At 28.8% G+C, this 24,202-nt stretch overlaps 1 protein-coding gene across 2 annotated transcripts in view; it reads right to left on the bottom strand.

Annotated features, from left to right (window-relative positions):
• The window catches only part of LOC118072471 (low density lipoprotein receptor adapter protein 1-B-like), a 62,119-nt gene that overhangs the window by 27,226 nt on the left and 10,691 nt on the right, over positions 1-24,202 (bottom strand). Inside the window, exon 1 of one of the 2 annotated variants that reach the window (XM_035092371.1) lies at positions 19,468-19,618. The exons of the other annotated variant lie outside the window; for it this stretch is intronic. Within the exon in view, the coding sequence (XP_034948262.1) occupies positions 19,468-19,513 (46 nt within the window). The 5' untranslated portion in view covers positions 19,514-19,618. Of the gene's footprint in view, positions 1-19,467; positions 19,619-24,202 lie in introns of those variants that run through there. 2 annotated transcript variants of the gene reach the window in all.

The raw sequence follows: 24,202 nt of genomic DNA, 5'->3' as shown, positions 1-24,202 counted from the left end.
AAAATAAAAAAAAAAATAGTCTTCAATTCTTGTAGTAGTGTAGCTTAACTTGTTATGAGTAGAGCTTACGTACCTACAAGGAAAAGTGCGATAAATCATCGTAAGCGAATCATGGAGATATATTGTGCGAATGCAAACATAGTAGGAATATAAAAAAAATATATTAAAAAAAGTTGCCTCATGATAAATAAAATACGTAAATGTTTTTTTATTTCTTTTCTCTCCTGACACTTTTTTTTTTTTCGATAGCAAAGGCAAAATATTACGTGCAAACTGTTTTGCGATTGGAAAAGATTGCGGTCTTGTAGATCCACGCATTGTCGGCAAAAATGTAGGAAATCTCTGGAGGGAAATAATGAAAAAGGAATGAGAGAAAAAAAATAAGCAGAGAGGATAAGACTTGGTTTGCCAGTTGCTCCCAAGAGTACGACAGAAGGATGAGGACATAGAACATCCGGACGACATGAGTTGGAAAGTAGTTCTCCCTCGTCTTTTCCAATATAAACCAACGGGTTTTATATCCACCCTGACATTTTTGAAATCAGTCTATTCCACCTTTTCGACGTACATGCGACTTACACGAAAAAACCAACTCTCACTTTTTAGTACAAACGACTAGCACGTGCGAACTTTTCTAACTTTCGAATCCAGTTGAGAATTATTATCATTGGATCGAATACCTTTGGGATACGTCCAATACATTTCCAATTTTATCTCATCTCTCTCATATTTTGCATATTTGAATTTTTTTGACGAAGTAATAAAAAATAAAATAGATAAAAAAGTGAGCAAGCACAGAGATAAAAGCCAGTTCTCGTTGAACAAAAATTAGGAATTTTATTCATAACAATATATATGTATAAACTCAGCAAACTGTGATAGCTATTTACTGGATGAATTCTCGTTGAACAACGACAGAATATAAGCAAAGAGACAAAACGGTGTTGCTCAGATAGAAAATATATTAAGACAAGAGGAAAAGGAATAGTTTCATTAACCAGTTTCTATTAAGGAGAAATAAAAGAATCAAATGATCTCGAGCAAAGTCTAGAAGTCAAGAAATGGAAATTCAAGTGATTTAAGATGCTTGAAATAGAATGAAAGCAAAATAGCCATCTGATGGTGGTGGTAAAAGCACGAGATAATCCGTTGTGGAGGAGAAGCTTTTACCGGGAGCCAAGTTGGACCGTTAATCCTTCTAACCCATTGTCTTCGCTTCTAGATCCTTGCGGTTGCGTTTATCAAGCCTTGGGAGCTCCACCTCGTGGTAAGCCACAGTGGCACGAGCTGATGAAGAGAACCTCGAGAGACGAAGAGAGAGGAAGATGGAGAGGTAAAGATAAGTGATTGGGTATGTAACTTGGACGAAACTAATCCTAGTTGCCAGCGGGAACGCTGTCGGCTGGTAGTGCGATGAAATCCTATTACAGTCCAAGGATTACTGAATCGTAAGATCGATTTTGTCGCGTTTGGATAGCACTATCATGGCTTTATTCTCATTCTTGTCTATTCCGTTAAACTTACGACAACTCTATACCCTTTTCCTACTTTGCAAGCTCAAGGACAAAGGGACAACGCCATTTAAATGGAATAAAGAGAAAACGTTCAACCATATATCTATATAGTTACCTTTATCAAGAAGTTGGAATTGAGTAGGATGAGTCAATAGTTTCTATAGAAAGAGGCCAGGAAGAAGGAGGACTTTCTGATGCTACTATTGAACAGCAAAACGAAACGATGATGATGCTACTGGCATCCTAAGACTCAACAAAATGTGTAGAACGTGCGAATCTGAGAGTAATAAAAAGTTTACAGCGAGCAACGCCATTTTAACTTTTATAGTCTTAGTTGTCCGAAGTTACTTGAAGGAACGGAGCCAACTAAAGACTCTTTCGCTTCATTTGAGAGCTAAAGAATTACTGTAGGGTGAGTCTGCTGACTTTTTGCTTCTATCAAGGGCTACAGTAAATTTAGTAACAAGTCAAATAAAAAATGTTGCTATGAGAACAAATGGAAACACTGGAGATAAAGAGAAAAGACTCTTAAGAATCTTGGTGAAACTTTTTCAGGTGTTCGGGAATTAATAGAAGGGAAAGAATAAAATTATAAGGAAGTTTCTATGATTATTAGGCTTCTTGGAGAAATTCGATCAAGTTTCTGGTAAACTTTTCGAATTAAGACATTATTGAAACTAATCATAGGATTAGAGTCAAATGTAATTAATATTAAGTAGGTTGATGCTGGTGGAGAAAAGAGATTGCTATGAAACTGAATTAAAGTACTTTGATGATGTGGTCGACAAGAATAGTATTAATGTTAGTATTGTAGATTTTAACATGTTATAAATGTCCTATTTCAGTGCTTTTAAGCGTGTGTACTATTTGCCAACTTAAATACATGTTGGTTGCCTTTTTACATACTTGAATGTAGATTTTAAGTATTAAACTACAAGAGTTACATTGTGGTGTGTTTTAACACTATGGAATACATGGAGGAGACTATAAATTTACAATGAATGAAACCTGGATAAAAACTTTATTCAGTTTTTAAAATCATTGAAAAGGGATCTCCAGTTCTTGGTGATGAAAAATTTAAATTGGTTCATGGAAAATATTTCTTGCTTTAGATTGTGATGGAGTTTATGAGTACAAAATAGTCTGATTAGAAATTAATTGGCAAATTCAAAGTTTATTGGATCCTAAAATAAATAACTACAGCTTTTCTTAGCTTATTACATATTGATTGTTATTTTTCAATCTTATTTAATAGTTAATGATTTACTAGAAAATAAATATAATTGCAATGAGTAAAATATTGTTCAATTATTTTCTTCTAGAAAAGTAGTTTCCAAGTTGATTGTAATTGAGAAAAAAATGTGGATATTTTTTCTGAAGGAATGAACATGTTTGTTAAAAATGTAACAAGAATAGAATAATAATGATGATGGTGGTTATTGGTGACTTCAGTATCACATCGTTAAAGCCATTTCTTGGATACAAATTGTATGCAGAAATAGTTATTTTTAGTTCGACAGTTATAGTGATTTTTATTGGCAATCGAGATTTGTAATGACTCACATAAAAATATTTGATCGGGAATGTTATTCGGAAATCCTGTGCTTTGCAAAAAAAAATTGCCTAGCCTTCATCTTTAAAAAAAGTGATCGAGATGTATTTTAAAAAGTTCTGTAGCTTTATCAAAAATGTTTGCCAATTTTTTTGAGCTTCTGAAAAATAAATAATGTAGGATAAACTTCAACTTCAATATTATCTACCAACGATGACAGTGAAAAATAAGGTACTACCAAAGGATTAAAATAGCTACAAATATATTTTAGTACGGAAATATGCTAATGATGGTACGGGGTTGATCGAGGGCTCATTTGAAAGATCTCGACGAAAGGAAAAAGATCAACATAATTAAAATCATAATAGGAGCATTATTTATGCTAAAATTAGAGCAAGTACCTATTTTACCCCCATTTTAGGAGTGAAATAATTTATTTTTTATATATTTGACCCGATTCCGCATTTCTACGCATCAAGACGAAGAGAATGAGTGGTCAATCATCAAAATCGGAGTACTTTTATTTTTTGGCCAAAAAAAATAGAAAGGGGTACCACTTGCCATTTTTTTGGGTCGAAAAATCAAAGTTGTCCGATTTCGATGATCGACCACTCATTCTCTTCGTCTCAATGTGTGGAAATGCGGAATCCGATCAAACATATCAATAATCTATTATTTCACTCCTAAAATGGGGGTAAAATAGGTACTTGCTCTAATTTTAGCATAAATAATGCTCCTATTATGATTTTTATTATGTTGATCTTTTTCCTTTCGTCGAAATCTTTCAAATGAGCCGTCGATCAACCCCGTACCATCATTAGCATATAAGTTATGCATATTTCTAAGACTTACAGTTTTTCGCCAATATATTATTATTCTATAAATTTCATTATGTATATTTGTTCTTGTAAGTAAAAAACGTTTATAGTACGTTTCGAATAAAGAGGAAAAATTTTTTCATACGGGTAATCTCAAAAAATTTCAAGTAAATTTTTTTAATTCTTTCTTCTCTTTTTGTAAACCTCGAAAATAATTATCACCTTTAGTTATTTATATGATTGGACAATTTTAGTTATCACGTGGACTTCAAATAATCTAATTACTTATATAACAAAGTTTGTTTAAATAAATTTTAATATTTAATAAATTCTGAATCCCAAGTATCACTTTTGCCCAAGCATATCAACATAATCATTTTTCTCATGCCATTTTGTCCGAAACTATTAATCAAATGATCCTAGTTTTCTTTTGCTCATAGTCCAGTAACGGTGCAATTTTATTAGCGAATTTAATCTTCCATTTTTGAACCGAGGGTATTTTTATGTAAAATTGCACGAGGATTCTGAAAAAACTATTCGCAGGCAAAAAAAATGTACGCCTCATTGAGTTTTTTTGTTATAAACAATTTTTGCCTGCTCGAGCCCTCACATTTTTATTAATAACTTTGCAGTTATTCAGAAATCGACGATACTTAATAGGACATTTTTTGTTCTTTACCGTCTAACGAAGATTTCTGTCACCTCACTTTACTTTTTTTCCGCCTATTTTTAGAGATATTCGATTTTGAAAAATAAAAAAGATCGTGCTAACTATTTTACAGTTATCATGCCAATTTGTCGATATTATAGAATTCTTTCCAATCGATCTCAAAACGATTTCTAAGTTCACTCGGCTGGTCCATCAAAAACTTTGATACCATCCGAGCAATTATCAATGGAGTAGTTTTTTTTCAAACAGAGATTCTACATTTAAATTAATTTAGAATGTTCATGATTAAATACCTTTTCAAATAGTCCCTACAACAATAGACTATCCCCACTAAAACATTTTTGAACTTTAATTTAAGTAATAATAATTATAATTTAAACTTAATAATTGATAATAAAGTGAGGTGACAGAAATCTTCGTTAGACGGTAAAGAACAAAAAATGTCCTATCAAGTATCGTCGATTTTTGCATAACTGCAAAGTTATTAATAAAAATGTGAGGGCTCGAGCAGGCAAAAATTGTTTATAACAAAAAAACTCAATGAGGCGTACATTTTTTTTGCCTGCGAATAGTTTTTTCAGAATCCTCGTGCAATTTTACATAAAAATAACTTCAGTTCAAAAATGGAAGGTTAAATTCGCTAATAAAATTACACCGTTACTGGACTATCAAGAAATTCCCATTAATACGTTTGTCTTGTAACTATCTGTAGTAAATAGAGATTTGAAAGTGAAAACTACGTACAGAGCAGAATTTATCTTCTAAATTATCGAACATTAAATTTATCAAATTGAGGTGTCCGCTTCAGAATAAAATCTATTCTACAGCTATCTACAGCAATTACTTTTTCTTATTCTGAAATTTATCAAGATATTGTTCAAACAATTAAGCACAAATTAATTATAAAATCTGAATTAATAATCATTAACCACTGTAATAAGATCAAAAAGATGCAATATGGTGGATTGAACTCAAGTATATTTGATAGATAGTAGCTAATTTTTCTAGCTGAGTTATCATTTATCCATACTATTTTTAAGCTTTGAGCTCAGCAATGTTAAAGCTCACTCGAGTCATTAAATTCGCCTTAAAATTTAGGTTGTCAAAGCCTTATCACCCTCTTAATTTCTTTTCTACTCGACTAATGTACATTAGCCATTAACCAAGCTATGTATTGGTGGTGAATTCGAATAGACCCTTGGGCCGAAAGGAGGAATAGAGAAGAGAAGTGTGCAGAGACATGGGGAAGGTTATTCGAGAATTTACCGTGACGCCGGCAAATCGCGTGTGGTTGGTCAAATTTATGACCCTGGAAAGTCGAGAGAGAATTGCGCGATAGGGTTGTGAGAGAAAAGGCATCATGAGTGAACGGGAATACATGTATAACTCGCAAACGGTACATCATTAATCCGATCTCTTCACCAATTTATTTGCTAGCCGTAACCCAATGCCCGAATTATTCATTTCCGAGTTCATTTTCCTGTCCACGTAACCACCGGAGTATCTCATCGTTACTCGGGTCTATACTCGTTGAAGATAACTCTAATTTATGTCTTGTCAAGTATCACCAGAAAAGGGGAAAAGTTTGAAATTTATGATTATGGTAATAATTTCATACATAAAGCTCATATTATTCATTTATTATTAGGTGCTATCACCATTAATTACTTTATCATCAACAAATGTAATTCATTTCAACTGTCACTTTGTCATACAATTACTTTGGTTTTCATTATTTATTTCAATTCATCATCTGCTGTGGAAATTACTTCAGTGATGATTCAAACAATTTGAGTGGAAAAATATTTACATGTGCCTGATTAGGATTCGGAACAGTATCAGTCCCTGTCACAGGTTTTATCACCTTACAATATTTAATATAGGAAAAAAATTCTCTGGAGCAGCTATAATATTTCAAATGATTTAAAAGTCAGTCTAAGATAGTTTACAGGTAGATTCAGGATAGTTTATTAGGTCTAGAATATTTCTTTTTATGGAGAATATAAATTTGTTGACCATGTAGTATTTTTAAGAAGCTTTAAAAACATTTATCAGACCAACTCATACATTTTTCAATTTACGTAACATATATGAAAGTCTTCAGTTAGAATTACGATCTTTCAAATGATTTAAGAGTCAGGCAAGGGTAGTTTACTAGTAGACCTAAAGACTTACACAATAAAAATCTGTTGCTGCTACAAAAATTGTTTTTCTGTGTATTAGTTTTCTTATCAAAACTCACATAAAAATATCCTCTTGAAGTGAATTATTTTTCCAGATCTCATTTAGATAAGTAATCATTTTTCTTCCTTTCATATTAAATCATATTTAATTTTTAATTCATTTTAATTAATTCTTTTTGATGAATATATTGTTTAATTACTTAACATTTAACAATGGTGGAATTTTATTTAAGCCTTCTATTGGGTTGGCATATAGTGAAATACTTTACAATTGAAACATTCTAGAACGTAGGGTATCAAGATGATACCATCACTGCCTTCAAGATGATTACCAATGCTCATGGTAACGATACTGCAGATTGAAGCTTATCAACTATTAGATAAAAAAAATTAAAAGTTGTTCTACATGCTTCATTGTTGTTTCGCCAACCCAACCCAATATATTGTAAAAAATAATTTGATTTACTATCATGGGTGAATATTTTTTTCAACATTGATCAGTTGAATTCTTCATAGTTCTAAAAGGACTCAGCTATTTTATGCTATATCAAACTTTAAGACGTGGTAATTAATTCAGTAACTGAAATTATTTAGTAGGTAGGAGAGAAATTTGATCAAGATCTTATATTTTTAAGTGTTAAATTCTTGATAACATCCCTTCCAAAATTTCAGCATCCCTAACATGGTCTATAGTTCAATTTTAATTCTTTTCTGCTGGCAAATTTTAATCAAAAATAATTTACTGATTATTTTTGTATTTTAAAGATACAGTTATAATACAAAGTTGATGTATTAATTAAGGAATTGATTAATGTTTGTTGTAATTATAAATTAAATTTATAACACTTTAATTTCAATATACATATCGTATATTATTAATAAAATGAAGCTGATAATAAACTGCAAATTCGAGATAAATTATTTCCAACATACTGTGCCTTTCATTGTCATCCATTAGAAATTTTCAGAATCAAAATACATGGAATTTATATTTTCTTTGATAGGAATTAAAATTTTTAATTAAATTTCCTGGCTGATTTATTTTTTCTTTAGGAAAAATAACTGCACGAATAATCTATAAATCAATAAAATATCTACATATCGAGTTGTATTTTATTTTATCTCATAAAATGTGTTTGTATTGTGTTTTAGCATTCGTTCAATAGTACAGAATCTATAATTTGTTAGAATAAGATAGTCGATATAATAACCATTTAATAGAATAGAGCTGGTATTACATGCAAAGATAGAATTGATTCAATAATTCAAATCATTAGTAGCCTAAAATGGAAAACAATTAGACCATTTTAGAAATGCAAATTAATATAGACAATGTTCACTCGACTGTTGACCGACACTGACTAACAAGCTAAATGGACTTGACTACAGGTTCTGGTTGAAATGTCATAGCATTTAGGGCTTAAATCTACTGCTAGACTCATCTCTCGTAAATGATCATCTCTATCCCGTTTGTAATAAATTAAAGTGTTTTTTTAAACCATTTTTACCCTTTTTTGTATTTATGTCCGTCACGTTACTATTTATCATTATGATGAATGTGATGAACACGAGGGTCAAAGTTAGCTTATCAAAGCCATTCTCAAATTGTCCCGGCTAGATATATTTGCTGATTACCTCTCGAATAGAACAATAAGCCTCAAAATCATAAGAAAAGTCTTCTCATTATTTTTTCCGTCACCTCGGGTTATTTTTATTGTGAAAAAGAGGATAATGTATGGTATAATAATTTAATTTTTCTTCTAAGAGAACAGGTTGTAAAAAAAAATAATATACATTGTATATTTTATAACGTGATCTCTGATTATATTATTAAAGAAATACGAGAAAATATTTTCCTACATTCTCTGGTGAATCATAAAATCTTCAAAGACGACAAGATAAAGAATTTACTTTTTTTGTATTACTAGCTTTGAATATGATAATAATAAGAACAAAAATAGAATAAATTGAAAGTTTATTTGATGATAATGATTGTTTTGAAACGAATTTATTGATTGGAGTGATTAGACTAACAAAGTCCATTTTACTAGAATAGTTAGCTAAATATTTTACTTTAAATAAATCATTTCAAATTTTATAACATCTCTTCATTTCAGTAATGTCATATGGTCCAGGAACGGTGCAATTTTATTAGCGAATTTAATCTTCCATTTTTGAACCGAGGGTATTTTTATGTAAAATTGCACGAGGATTCTGAAAAAACTATTCGCAGGCAAAAAAAATGTACGCCTCATTGAGTTTTTTTGTTATAAACAATTTTTGCCTGCTCGAGCCCTCACATTTTTATTAATAACTTTGCAGTTATTCAGAAATCGACGATACTTAATAGGACATTTTTTGTTCTTTACCGTCTAACGAAGATTTCTGTCACCTCACTTTACTTTTTTTCCGCCTATTTTTAGAGATATTCGATTTTGAAAAATAAAAAAGATCGTGCTAACTATTTTACAGTTATCATGCCAATTTGTCGATATTATAGAATTCTTTCCAATCGATCTCAAAACGATTTCTAAGTTCACTCGGCTGGTCCATCAAAAACTTTGATACCATCCGAGCAATTATCAATGGAGTAGTTTTTTTTCAAACAGAGATTCTACATTTAAATTAATTTAGAATGTTCATGATTAAATACCTTTTCAAATAGTCCCTACAACAATAGACTATCCCCACTAAAACATTTTTGAACTTTAATTTAAGTAATAATAATTATAATTTAAACTTAATAATTGATAATAAAGTGAGGTGACAGAAATCTTCGTTAGACGGTAAAGAACAAAAAATGTCCTATCAAGTATCGTCGATTTTTGCATAACTGCAAAGTTATTAATAAAAATGTGAGGGCTCGAGCAGGCAAAAATTGTTTATAACAAAAAAACTCAATGAGGCGTACATTTTTTTTGCCTGCGAATAGTTTTTTCAGAATCCTCGTGCAATTTTACATAAAAATACCCTCGGTTCAAAAATGGAAGATTAAATTCGCTAATAAAATTGCACCGTTACTGGACTAATGGCAATTATATTATTCATAAGTTAAAAACAATTGTTTACAACATTCAAATCGGCAAAATTGGGAAGCGAGTTAGTAATAACAGGGGTAAGTAATTATAGCTTAATTACTTGGCAGGTTTCGAATATTTTGTTTTCAATTAACATTTAATTTGTTCCTTACAACAGGGCCTATGAGCAGGTACACTATTTTTGCCAGGTAACATAACAAAATTAAGTTCCTAAAGTTTGATTTTAAGTTATTCCAATATCTTTTCGAAATGAGTTTGTAATAAATAGGTGATAGTGATTATTTCCTATATAGATAGATAATAAATGTTAAAAAATCATACAAATAGTTCGTTTTATTATTTTATTACTACTTTTCCCCACGCCAGTTACAATTTGCCCACAAAAAGTCATTTATACAAGCATTTGTTATCAATCTAAGCCTAATTATCATTCTAATTAATACCTGGATAAATGTTCTCTCATTTGAAAGTGCTTCATCATAAAAATACTCAATTTTTTTCAATTCCTCATTAAAAAAAACTAAAAATTGTTATAACTGAGTCTTACTCCCTTAAGAAATTTTTACTTCGACTGCAGTTGAGAAAAAACAGTTTTTTAATGCTAATAAATTTAAATTTATGACTAGTGAATTGATACTTTGTTCTAAAAATAACAGAAATTTTTATCGTTATTTAAAAGTTATTTGTACTGAACACATTAATAAATATTAATATTCACTAATTTTTTTATACAAAACTTTTTTCCATCAAAAGAAAAATGCTATGATTGCTTTAAAAATGAAAAAAATTATTAAAACTCTTTTGAACATACAAACTTGTTAATTAAAAAAAAACCTTTCAATAATAAATGACTTGTTTGGTTCATCAAAAATTTTCCGACTTAATCAAATTTTTGAAAAACATTTCGAAACTCTAATCTAAATACAATTAACTCTCTTTAAACCTTCTAAAATGATTTAATTAGTGAAATACGACATGAAATCGAATAAATTGAGATTTCGCTTTAATTGCATTCTATCTCCCTATTTCAATTCGATGTGATATGTGTAAGGGTTTTACTATTTCAACGTTTACAATATAAGATCCAATAATTACATATTGGTCTTTCGGTGGTTTTGCAATTAAACTGGTCGAGTATAGAAGGTAAAGTTTGCTAGCTTGAACAGCACAATTATATTATGAGTAGCAAAAGCTGCAACATAGTTGGCTTTTGTACATGCTCTTGTTACTATCTAAAACCATGTATGGATAGACAAAATAATTTTCCATTATCCTAAAATGGCAAAAAATGTTCATTGTAACTCTCTCCCTCTCGCTGTCTGTTTCGAGAGAATATGTAACTGAATTTATGATGAATTTCGTTCAGCTCAAAATCCTTCTAACGATCAGTAAAATGTCAATATTACTTTTGTTTTATAAAATTCGGAATTAAAACAACAATAACTTCATCTATTTCGATCTGGAATATGGTTGATTTCAGTGTATGTAAATCTGGAATTTATTTGAAAAAGATCTTTATTTACTAAACGTGTGTTATGCTTTGTGATATTGAAAAAAGCTTAAAGTGTACATAGATTATGAAAAAAAAGAGTGAAAATATATCATCAAAGTCAATGAAACATTTAATGCTGAATCTATTTCACATGAAATATAATTATAATTATCTAAAAGAAGTAATGAAATAATTTTTTTTCTTTTAATTTATGGAAATAAACTTTCTTTGTTTTTTGAACTTTTTAAAAGCTTATTCTTGTTTTATTTTCTAGAACTTGTGATGTAATATCTCCCTAACTTCTGTGAAACTAGATTTAATTTAAAAAAAGGACAACATTCATAAATACTTTAATAACTAAATAATTTTGAAACGCTCAAAAAATAGTATTGATAATAAATTTGAATATTATACTGAGAAGTTTCTATTAACTTCTTTCAAACACTCACTTTAAAATTTTTCTACAACTATTTTTGAGTTATGAACTTCTGAATAAAAGTACAAAACTCACTTTTGACTTGTCGATTTACTGCCACCGAAAAAATAAGTACATCAAGATTATTGAAAAATAATCTGAAATTTCACAACTTTCAACCCAAATAATAATATTTAAACTGAATTTATTTTCAAATATTTTTATATAAACAATTTTCCATTGAAAAAGTAAAATATTTTAAAGAATTCTGTTTATTAATTTCATTATGATTTTAAAAACAATATCAATTCAATAAAGTTAATAAAATTTTTCTGAAACTACAAAACTCTCGAAATAGCTCTTACTGACAATGTATTGTTAAAAATATTTAAAAAATAAAACAAATACAATATTAATCATGATATATCGACGAATATTATATTTCGTTTTTTTTATTGAAGTGAATGATATAAAAAGTTCTATTTTTGAGGCAGGAAATTAAATTAAACTACTCAACAGTTATCAATCATTTATTGGGAAAAATTTAAGTGCTATTTATACATTAATTATAGATGTACACATATATGTATATGTATATATAATAGCTGCACTGGGTTTCATATATATGATATACTTTTATACCAAATTAACGTGGAATAGAATTTCCATTCTCTCATAACCAGAAGAACCCCACAAGAATTGCTTTTACGTAGTATGGACATTGAAGAGCACATATGGTCATGAATTTCCAAAGATTTAGTGGAGCTTTCTGGTCATCGGTTAGTCAGTAAATTATTCGGTAAACAAAGACTTGGTGTTGATGAAAGGTTTGAAATAATGTTAAAGAGGTAAGAAAAGTAAGAAGTGAATTGGATAGTATATTTAGAGTATCCTAGTATCGTTTAATTTGTATTTAAATTGAGTTGTACTTTACTCTAAAGGCAATCTGAGACCTAATTCCAGCTCTAGTTTCTACAAAAGTTGATGTACTTTAGTTAGTAAATATTATCTGAAATTTCAACCTTGTTTTAAATAATTTACCTTTTCGGTATTACTCTTAACAATTATCCAATTAAATATTTAACTTATACAAGTGTTTAAATTAATTTTTGAATTTATTAAAATTGATCAAATGCAAATGCCAATGAATGGACATTTTTAATTGTAATGAATAAGTCATAAATCAAATGAAATCTTTTAAAGCACTCTTGAGATACGAATGAATTCCTTTTTCTCCCAACTCGTTCACTCTTCTCGTTGGTACCCTGGGGATAGACAGACGAGTGTGCTTGAGTCTTTCCTTAATTGCGTTGGTAGATTCGAGTAACGATCAACTTGCAAGAACAAAGCTCAACACTGAAAATGGTTACCAAGAAAGTAATGAGGTTCGCAGTTACTGTTTTATGTACACGGTTTTCTCATTTTCTATTTTACGTCAAAGTGCCTTCTTCAAGTTGAGTTTTTGATGAAATCATAAATAATTTTGTACATGATTTCAAGTCTTCAGGAAAATTCAATAAAAGAGGAAAAACTTTTCTATAGAAGACAATGAAAATTTATTCTCTTAACCTGTCTGAGTTTTATTTATATATTAAAAAAAGCTTTTACTACTGAAACTGATCAGAAGACTTGAAACAGTCTTCTTTTGTTGGGTCTACAGGAAAAATCTGCAGATACTAAGAATTGAACATAGAGATGCAAGAGAATGAAAATCTGTGACAGTTATGAATGAGTATGGTAATGGAAACAAGAAAAAGCTGTTCAGTAAAAAAACAAAACTTGTGAAGAAGAGAATATTTTCAACAGGTTAAATACAATGATTATTATTAATAATATTCTGTGAATAAAAACAAAAATAGATCCAGTCTTTGTTCAGTATTGAATACATTGGTGCAATATTGGACGAGAAGTATGTCAATATTTATTTCTAGGAATGTTAATTTGGTTTGAGAAGATTATTTATTCAATACATATCATTACAAATACATCAGAAGGTCTAGATGACCTTATAAAGACCTTTAACATATTGAATTCACACCAACTTTGATATGTTAAACTGGAGTAAATTTCACTAAAATCAACTTTACCACATTGGCTGCATTTTTCTAAATATAATTTGTTTTAAAAACCATTCAACTAAAATAAAATACCTTTTAAACAGCAAACATTATTCAGTAAATTTATTGTATAGCTGTACTGCTGACACTTGTTATGAATTTCAGATAATACTAAATAATCCTTCATGAGATCAAAAGTTCATAAATAATAATATTTTATATATTAATCATCCACTGGATCACTCAAAAATATTTCACTATGTAAAAATCTTCATAGCTCTCTTTGAAAAATATTTTAAATAATAATCAACAATATATAATTAATTATTATTATCAGTGATTCTTTCATACTTTTTATTGGAAATAACAATTTAATATCATCTTTAAAATCCTATTTGCAATTATCATAAATGTGAAGTTGTAGATTCAATTCGTTGGATCCACATTTTTCTCTTGTAAATCCAATAATAATCAAGACTGATTCAAGAAAATACGTTTGATCAGCTACAACAGCAGATTCTTTTTTCAGTGATTTATTATTCTTTATTTTGACAATTATTTATAATATCACAGAATACAGTAATTTGAATAGTGTTTAATTACATGTACCATTAATTAATAATTATTTCTGTGAAGTAATTAAATTAATTTAACATTGAAGACTTTAATTAAAGATAGCTGGACTATAATCATAATTATGACCTTCTATTTACAATCATCGTATTGCCTTTAATTATTCACAAATATTATTTCATCATGAAACACCTTTGTTAATCTGGTTAATTAAATATGATTATTAACGACATATGTAAAGGTAGTTAAAATTATAAATTTCCTCCTTTGATTAAAATAAACATGAATAAATTTATCATGTTATGTATTAACGAAATCAAAATAACATGAAATATTAAAGCTAAAGAAAAAAATCAACAGGTTCATAAGTACTTGATCGTACATTGTTTCATTTGTTGAACATATTTGATATGCTTCCAACATTATGTATTCATTGAAATAAGACAGAAGGTTTAATAGATACATAGACTGATTATAAAAATTCTGCAACTTGAGTAATTTATTTCCATTCTATATTCAAATTTCCTCGTAGAAATTGAATCGAGTGTCTGTGAAGGGTTTGAATGATTTGAAATTTCTCTCGATACTCTCGCAATTTATATTGATGCAATGCAAATTCATATTTATTATTCGTCACAATAATTACCAGTTCATGGTATTTGATATTCCAAGTTCAATTGAAGATGAATGATGAAAGAATAAAAGTTTTGAAATAAAGTCATATCGAAGGAAGCTCATGCTGAAACCTTTTTTATGACAAATTTCCATTGAACCAAAGCAATACTGGACTACTTTTCTTGATGATTGGCAAGTAAATATTTATTTATCAATAATTGTGATTCGTCTTTTCATTTTTCTAAAGTAATTCATCTATTTTGAAGAATAGTGGAGTTGATAGATATTGTTGATGAATTATTCATCTAGGATTTCCCATTTTTTTAAATTATCAATTCTCCAATCCTATTCCTCGATTATGAGTATCTTGTTGCAGTTCTCATAATTTTTTCTAGATTTTCAATTTTATTGTTATATAAGTGATAGTTTAATGGAGAATTATAATGAAAACGAGATGAAAAAATTATGACTTTTTGAATTTATATTTATTGGATTTTTTGAACTGAAGTGAAATGGAAAAACCAACAAGTGCCAAGTCTTCTTAATGGTTGGTCGAAGGTACTCATCGGGATATATTCAATCGTGCGTGAAACTGCACGTTATAGGGAGCACTGTGGTCTGTTGAATATTCATAAAGTGCGGATGCTGGTGTAGCATCAGAGGTAGAAAACGTAATCCATCCACGAGTGTATGTTAAAATGAATTTAGGACTCTGGGAAAATTGGACGACTCTAAATTACAGACAAACTTGTACAGTGGAACCAGTAAATTAACACGAGAAAACTTCACAAGCATACTTTCATTTTTTAAATCCTTTATCCTACTCATACAAATAAACAGCTATAAAATCTTGCTTTGTACTTAAAGGACTCATGCAAAAACTTTAAATTTATGAAGAAGATTAAGTTCTAAAGAACAATCTTGACACTATTTTCTTGGAGAAGAAAAAAATTTATTTTATTTTCCTTCATATCCTATCGTTTATCCTTGAAAAATTGAAAATAAAAAGTAACACAATCAAAGTATTGATGCCTTGTACTGAATATAAGCTTTTCCAAATACCTTTGTCGATAGCTTGAGCCTTTGTGTATTTGACTCGGATCAAATTCAGTATTGAAATTTGCCATCAGATTAGATTTTTTGGACTAGAATAGAGAGCATGGTACAAAAAGAGCTCTACTTTAATCATCAAAAAGCTTTCTCTTCAAATAATCCTATTAAATGTAACAATAGAGCTAGACAATACATCATAAATAGTCTTAGAAATGATCTTTCTGTGTTCCAGGAGTTGAATGGAATCCTATATCACAATTTCCTTCTCGATAATTGCGATTGCTCCTTGCCCAAGTCAGTCTAAAGAGAAGACGTTTGCAACGTAGCTCGAGTTAGTTAGTCAAGGCATGAGGAAACTTGAGAGTAGTAAAGAGAGTAGGATGAGGGTGATTTGCTAAACGCGTTGCAAATGGTGCAGCTGCTTACTTCACTTTAACTCAGAAGATGCTTGACTATTCCCAGGTGCTATTCCGATGACAATACCATGTATCTTCCTTTTTTCATCTATTCACTACTTGCGTGCTTTTCTCAAACCTACTGATCACACGGAATTGGCGCTGCAGCTGCCAGACAATTTGCATTTACAAAGGGTAGAATAACGTAAGAATGTCGTTATATTTTTTTCTTTAAAGTTCATACACGGATTCACCTGTCTTCAGAAAGTTTACCAAGGCCATCAAGACTTCCCATTCAACTGGAACATGAAGGTCATTGATATTTCCTATGAGAAGTAAAATAAGACTCATCTGCCAAAGAAAGTCAAACTAGTGAATGAGTTTCAGTGTAAATGAGATGTGAAACTTTGGTAATTAAGACGAATGATGAATAATAGATAGTGATGCTTGATTTATCAATGGAACTTTCATAAGTAATGAAGAGACTAGAGAGAACTGATAGTGTTCTGATGATCAGTGATTATTATTATCAATGTTTTTTTAATTTTTTTTTTTTTACCTAATTGCAATTTATTTAATACAAGTATTGTTCTTTAAATTAATTGTTGGGATTATTTTATTGGCTGATTTAACAGAATTTATGTATCATAATTATACGAGAAATTTATGATTTAATTGGTTGAAAAACAACAAATAACTGTATTTGTGGATTACAATGGAATAAAATCTATTTAAAAGGCTATTTCTTTGAATACAAATGGATTATTTTCATTATTGTTATTTATTTATTTATTTATTTTATATTCATTTTAATTAGTTATTTACATTCTTTGAAGTAAAATTTTATTTTAAAAAAATAAAACAAAATTAATTTTCTTGTCTTAAGTAAACATTGCTTAGCTGTAAAAATTTAATTATGAGATATAAATCCATCTTTATACCTTTAAACCTTTACAACCACTCTGAGGTCTTAAGGACTCTCCGCTAAACTTGAGGAAAATTAAAACAAATTTCCAATTTTTTTTTTTTAGTTACTTAAGAATTTATTTATGCATGAATAATTATAAAATTTATCATCTATAATTTTTAAATATCAGCTAGATAATTTTTTAATTTAAACTAATTGTAAATTTAAATAATTATTTATATTTTTATTATTACTTTGAAATGCAACTTGTTAGATTTAATTTTTTCCTAGATTTTTATCAAAAAGCATTCTTTTAGAAAGGTGACAATAAGGGGTTAACATAGTTAGCAACACATTTTTTTCCTAGTGATAAACTTGTCTGAAGTTGATTAAAACCTTGCAATGGATTTAAGTCAGTCTGTCATCAGAGAAAAATTGTGCTTTTAAGATTTCTACACTAATGGGGCAATTTATTTAATTAAATAATAAAATTAAACTTTAAGAACTTGATATATTTTAATAGAACAAAAAAACTATTAATAAATAATAGATCTTTAGGTGAATAACCGATTATCTTTAGCATTGTATACCAACATACAATGCTGTTGATCATCATGATTTACAAACAGAACCTTATTCGATGTCATTACTTGCATAAAAGTAATGAATCAATTTCTTTTCCAAATTCAATAAACCCAGCCAATTATTTATCCATCTCTGCAAGCTTTATAAATCATGAAATGAAGTAGAATATAGGTAATTATCTTCAACTTCATATAAAACCGTATAATTTAGTAATCTAATTGTTTGACACTAATGGATCTTGATACAAAATCAATACACAGCATTTACTTGATTGAACTAAATTTCATTCAACACACTCTCTTATTTTTTCCAATACATCTTCAGCTAGACAGCCAGTATGACCAACCTGAACCAGACAGAACTTGATAACATCTTCAAAATGAGAGCGTTTTTTATCACCAAGCAGTCAAGTAGATGTGTGTAAATATAACTCAGACTAACTTTATTGGAAAACCATAAAAAACATTTAAGGCGGGAGTCTTCAAACTTGGTCCTTGAGACTCAACAACTTATAACTTGTTATACACTACCACCATGCTAGCACTATTTACTCACGGTTCTTGCTCAATAAGTAGCTACCATCATCAAATTTATGCTATGTCGTATCAATAAATATTTGAAAGACTATTCTTAAAAAGGCTTTGTTTTACAAAGAACTACTTCATACTTTATTGATGGTACTTAGGAATGGGGTTTTTGAGATATTGAGAAATGTATAAGACCTTCATATAATATTATAGGTCGTTATAGACAATCATATAATCCTCTCTTTTAGCTCGCTATAACTCTTGGTTGAATTAAAATTTAAGATATACCGACATTGTGATAATGCCAAAATGATCAATAACCATGAGAGAAGTTTTACATAGCGGTTAGTAATAGCTGAAATATCACTGCCGATAATCTTTGATAACTTTAAGGTCATTATCCGGCTCATTGCAAGTAATTGCGTTATAATTGCTATAGTCTGCAAAATCTCCCTGATACTAGCAAGTTACCACTTTCCTCATAATATCATCAAACAAAAGTTGGTTTACATCTTAACAAGATCAAAATGATATCAAAGTAGAGAAGATAAGTTGATAGTCTGAAGGTAATTTTAAATATTTCCAGCTGCTGAGTATGCATAATTTTCCAAGATAAATTTTCACCTGGATAGAATAATAAAATAGAATGTATTGAATTACAATCATTGTAAAGTAAGAGAGCTTTTTTATGCAAAGAAACAAAGTTTGAAGATCAATGTGCCGGTGCACGTTTTCAAGAGTTCCATGAATAATAAATAAAGAAGGACCACCACCAGCTAAAGTTCCTGAAGGCTTGGGTTGCATTGTCGCGTACGAATGCACTTTAATTTTTCTTTTTTCTGTTTTTTCTTTTATTTCGCTCTTTAATTCTTTTCATTTGCAATGATATCAGCATTACAAAAGTCATGAATATCTCTCGAGTTGGAAGAAAATTTTTTAATTTAAATTCACTGGCAATTATTAAATAAATGTAAATTTATAATGAAATTGGATTTGAGTTTTTTTTTAGTATTAATAGAAAATTGAATAATTAAAGAATAATTAAAGAAAATGTTGAATAATAATTTACTCACTCTTGTGTTTAGAACTGCTTTTCCAAAGTCCTCGGAAGAATGACATGATTATTTGTATCACGACAATGTAAATAAATCGCACACGAGACTGATTTTAACGTCTTTAGGGACTAAGGTGTTGCTTGGCTCACACCGCGGCACGATATGAACGTTTCGGTTCTCTTCGTAGTCGACTCAACGTGCTCCTGCGCGTCACATCCCTTTTTGGTTTCCCACCTCTGATAGGATCTACTTCCAGCTTAACTGGAGGTAAAAGCCGAGACGACGATCGAGCACGATCTCACTTATGTTTCAAGATGGGCTTCTTGAGACAAACTTAATCCTATTGATTATTAACTATTGATGTATCGGAAATTCTCAGGAGCTTGAGAATTTTCTCTTCAACACTGGACAATAAAAACATTGCAATATCAACCCTTTAGAAAAAACGAATGATCGATTATCAAAGACTTGGATATTTAAACTCTTACCATTGGATAAAAACTATTACATTCTTGTGTTGAGACAGTCTTCAAGGATATTAAATTTTTTTGGTGAAGAAATGAAAAAGAATGAAGGTATACAGAGAAAATTATTTGAGAAAAATAATGAGGAAACTCGTTAAGGTTGTAGACAATATGCAATTTTAGAGATTGTTGATTGATTTAATGTTTTTTAATTTAAAATATAATTCATATTTATTATTGAAATAATAGACTGTTATTTAATCCTCTTTATTTGTTAATTATTTTTTATTAAAATTACAATTTAATATTATGTTACTGATTGAATAAATAATTAATCCAACCCATGAACAGTTGGTAGAATGTTTTTATTGATTTTTTGACTACAAGTTGAAAATTTTAAATAAAAAGAATCAACTTTTGTTAAACAACTAATGACTTTGATACGAGGCATAAAGATTTTTAAAAGAAATGACAATTTTTATTATTCAGCACGTTAATATGGAAATTAAACCATCTAACTTTTATGATGCAGAAAATATGAAAAATTACACTTTGTGAAATATTAAAATTTTTCTTCTCTGACGTTCATTACAACATTTATGTTTAATATGAACAATAAAACTTTATTCATTTCTATAAACGTTTGACAAAAAAAGACATAACATCAAAAGCAGTTGTATTACTTATTTTATAAAAAAAAAAATTTAATAATTATAAGCCAGAAGAAATTTAATCAAAATTTTATGAAATAATTTTATCTTTACCACGTAATTTATTTAATATCATAAAAAGTTTTATTTATAAAATTCCACCAAACATTTTATTATTTTCAATAAAATAACCTCTAGCATTTAATAATAATAAATTTATTCTTTCAAAAATAATATTGATACATCAATAATATTATCAAAAACCTTTTAACAAGCAATCACTTTTTCGTTTATACGAAACCGGTAATGGTGTTGATTTTTCCTGTCATTTTTTTGCATCACGGTAATTTTATCTCAAATTTCACTCAAATATTTCTCATAATAATTCCTTTATAATATCCAAAAAACATTTACCTAGGATATTTAAACTTAACAAATTTTTTTGTCCTCAATCATGTACAAAAGCACTTCTTCCTCTTGAGGTTTATTTCCTTCCTTCTTTCTTATTGTGAACGGGGGAAAGACGACGACGATTTTATAAAACGATGGTACAGACGTGGTAGTAATATGTGTTATATAGTTGTAGTTGAAGCTGGTAGAGGTAACCCGTCACGTAACTTAGGAACGAAGGGTTGAAAGTGCCTACCAGTCTAACTTCTCAGTCCGGTTATAAAACTTGAGCTCTCTCCTCTTTACTAGCATGTGTCCCACTTTTTTCACCCTCATCTCAGCTTTATAAAGCTTTATCCATTAATCTAAACATGAAAAAATTCCAATGGATCTCATGAGATTATTTATTTTTCATTTTATATAGCTATTTTTCATCTTTTATCGCTTTGTTTTCATGATTTCGTTTATTTGTTTATTTGATTTAGTGTCAGCAAATGTGAAATAAAATAAAAAAAAACATATAAAATAGACACTGCCTGGAGACATATTAGATTCGCACTCGGTGTTAGTCTGAACGAGAATCGATAGTGCCACATGAGTGGTCGTGGATGGGTGAGGCAAGACGTAGGAGAGGACACCCTCACTTGAATCTCGTTTCTCCGACCGATGCAATATCGTCGTCGAGCATCGACCTCCCCCTGGTGGCTTCAGACCTCGTGCTTGGAATTCCTCAACTACGTATACACATCCCTCCAGTATAGGGTCAATCCCCTGTGCTCCAATAGATATTGGGAAAAAAGCTCTCTACTCCTTTCCTCATGTTATCCTTCATGTAATTTGATGTGGCTTTTATTTGTAAAAATTCAGCCCTTTCAATTTCCTGTTTCATTTATTATCATCCAAATACTCTTATCACATCAGGAAACCATGTTATAGAGAGATATTATAATTGGTGATTTAAATATTTCTTTTCCGGTTGATAATATCACAGATATTGCTTTTGAAGTGATTATCAAATGTTTTTGCAATTCAAAAGTTTTAATGAACCTCTCAAGAATTCGAAGTAGACTGAAAGTTTAGTTATTAGAAAGGAGAATTGATAGGACGTCTATTGCTATTATTTTCTATTTAACTTTTTGTACAAAAGAGAAAAATAAATCCATGTCTGTTGAGAAAAGAAGTTTGTTACTCTATCAGAACTGGATATAAAATATGGTTCGGTTATGATTTATCTTGTGATTTTACTTTAATTCAAGAGAAATTGATAGTATACTTAGCAAAGAAATTTATTTTTCTCTTAGATAATAATTTTTTTTAATTATTAATTATAGAATAATTTTCTACGAGCTTTCATACAATCATTCATCAAAATAATTAACTTTTTCTTTAATGCCAATGTAGTATTGGATATTAATTATTATTTTTAAATTTAAATATTTTATCTCAAAGATTGGCGAATGATGATTAAATTTATTCTATTTAAATTAAAATCTCGTTCGATCCAATTTATTGATATTTATCCGATTATCTACGTAATCTTTTAAAATTATCCCAGCTTATAGCAAGCTGTTAATTACCATTGCCATATGATCTTTTCATATTTTATCTTTATTTTAATTGCATATTAATCATTAATGTAATTATCATGATTTAATTCTCTATTTTTGCTATTCTAACTCTAAAACCTCTTGACATTATTTATAAATTCTTTCTGCCATTTAAATTTATTTCTGTGATAAGTTGTCAATGACACTTTTTCTCACTTGCTAATATCTGTCTTAAGTAATCATTTCATCCTTTGCTGATTGATCCTATCAGTACCATCTTTCGTCCCTGGCTTAAGTTAAATCTTTAGTATTTTTCTAAGATAGAATAGAATAAAATAAAAAATGATATTGAAGATAATCTAAGTAGTAAAGTCATGTTATATCCTTTATAAAAAAAAGCCAATAAAAAATATTTCTTTATTGTTTATTTTATGTTTCAATTTCGAAGAGAGTTAACATGTCTTCTGTCAATCTCAATAGTTTTCTAACATTTTAATCTTTTTTTAGAAAAGATTTTTTTGAAAAGGAAGTATGACAGCTTCAGCAAGAAATAAAAATACTCGTCAATCATAATATTAAGTTAATATAATGTTTCTTAAAATAATCTATGTTTATTTATTTAAAAAAAAGGGTGTTGTAGTTATTTTGTGTGCACAAAGTGTGTCATTTCATGTTGTTTAAATAATTCGTTTTTTTATTTTATAATTGATTAATATGCTTAAATATGATCTTGAGTGAATTTTAATGTTAAATATTTATTTATTTATTTATATTAATTAATTAAATATTGTCATCTTATGTTGCAGTTTTATTAAATTTTGGACAATCTGAGTTAAAAAACATAAAAAAGAAATTTTTTTATATAAAATAAATTACTGAATGTTTGTCAGTTAAATTATTATTTAAAGATATTTTAACAAGAGAAGTATTAGCAATTGTTTTGAGAATATGAGCATCGGGTAGTTTTTTTATGATGTGTGGATTATTGTTGAATTTTCTTATTTTCGTTGAATTAAAACTAAAATAGAGAAAAGTTTTTAGATTCGTGAATAATTTTTAAGAAGACAAAGTAGAATGGGGAATGTAACTCACAAGTAAGTTTAAAATGAGGACGAGAGTCAGGAGAGTCTTGAGGCTGTAAGAGAAATTGCAAAGACAGGAAGATCTTACTCTTGCATTCCCTTCACAATGAAAAGTGTCAGTCGTGACGGAATATATTAAAATCGAAATTATTTATAACAAAAGTTGATGTAAGTTGATATAAAAAGTTGACAACTATAAGAAATTATGAGTGAATAAAATTGTATATCGCTCCTTTTAATAAAATTGTAGTGTATTTTTATTTAATATTGTTGAAGATTGAAGTAAAGAAATAATTTTATCAATCATGAAGACGAAGTAAATTTTTTTATTAAATAAATTGTGAAGCACAAGTTTATAACTTTTTGAAGTTTTCATATTTTACTGACAATTAATTAAATGTCAAGCAAATACTACTTTATGACCCTTTTTCCTATTTTTTAACATCTTCTTTTATAAAAAATTCTGATATTATCAATAAAAAAGAGAGTGAAGTTCAATTACATTTAAACGAGAATTTTGTGCCAATTTAAAGTAAACTAATTTCAAAAAATATCTTGATAATATTTATTTTAAAAAATTAAATAAATAATTTTAAAAATACGTTAATGTAATTTCCATT

Source organism: Chelonus insularis, unplaced genomic scaffold (genome assembly GCF_013357705.1).
Source record: "Chelonus insularis isolate UGA/USDA-ARS -01 unplaced genomic scaffold, ASM1335770v1 contig_93_pilon, whole genome shotgun sequence".
NCBI classification, from domain to species: domain Eukaryota; kingdom Metazoa; phylum Arthropoda; class Insecta; order Hymenoptera; family Braconidae; genus Chelonus; species Chelonus insularis.
This window is presented reverse-complemented; position numbering and strand designations above follow the sequence as displayed.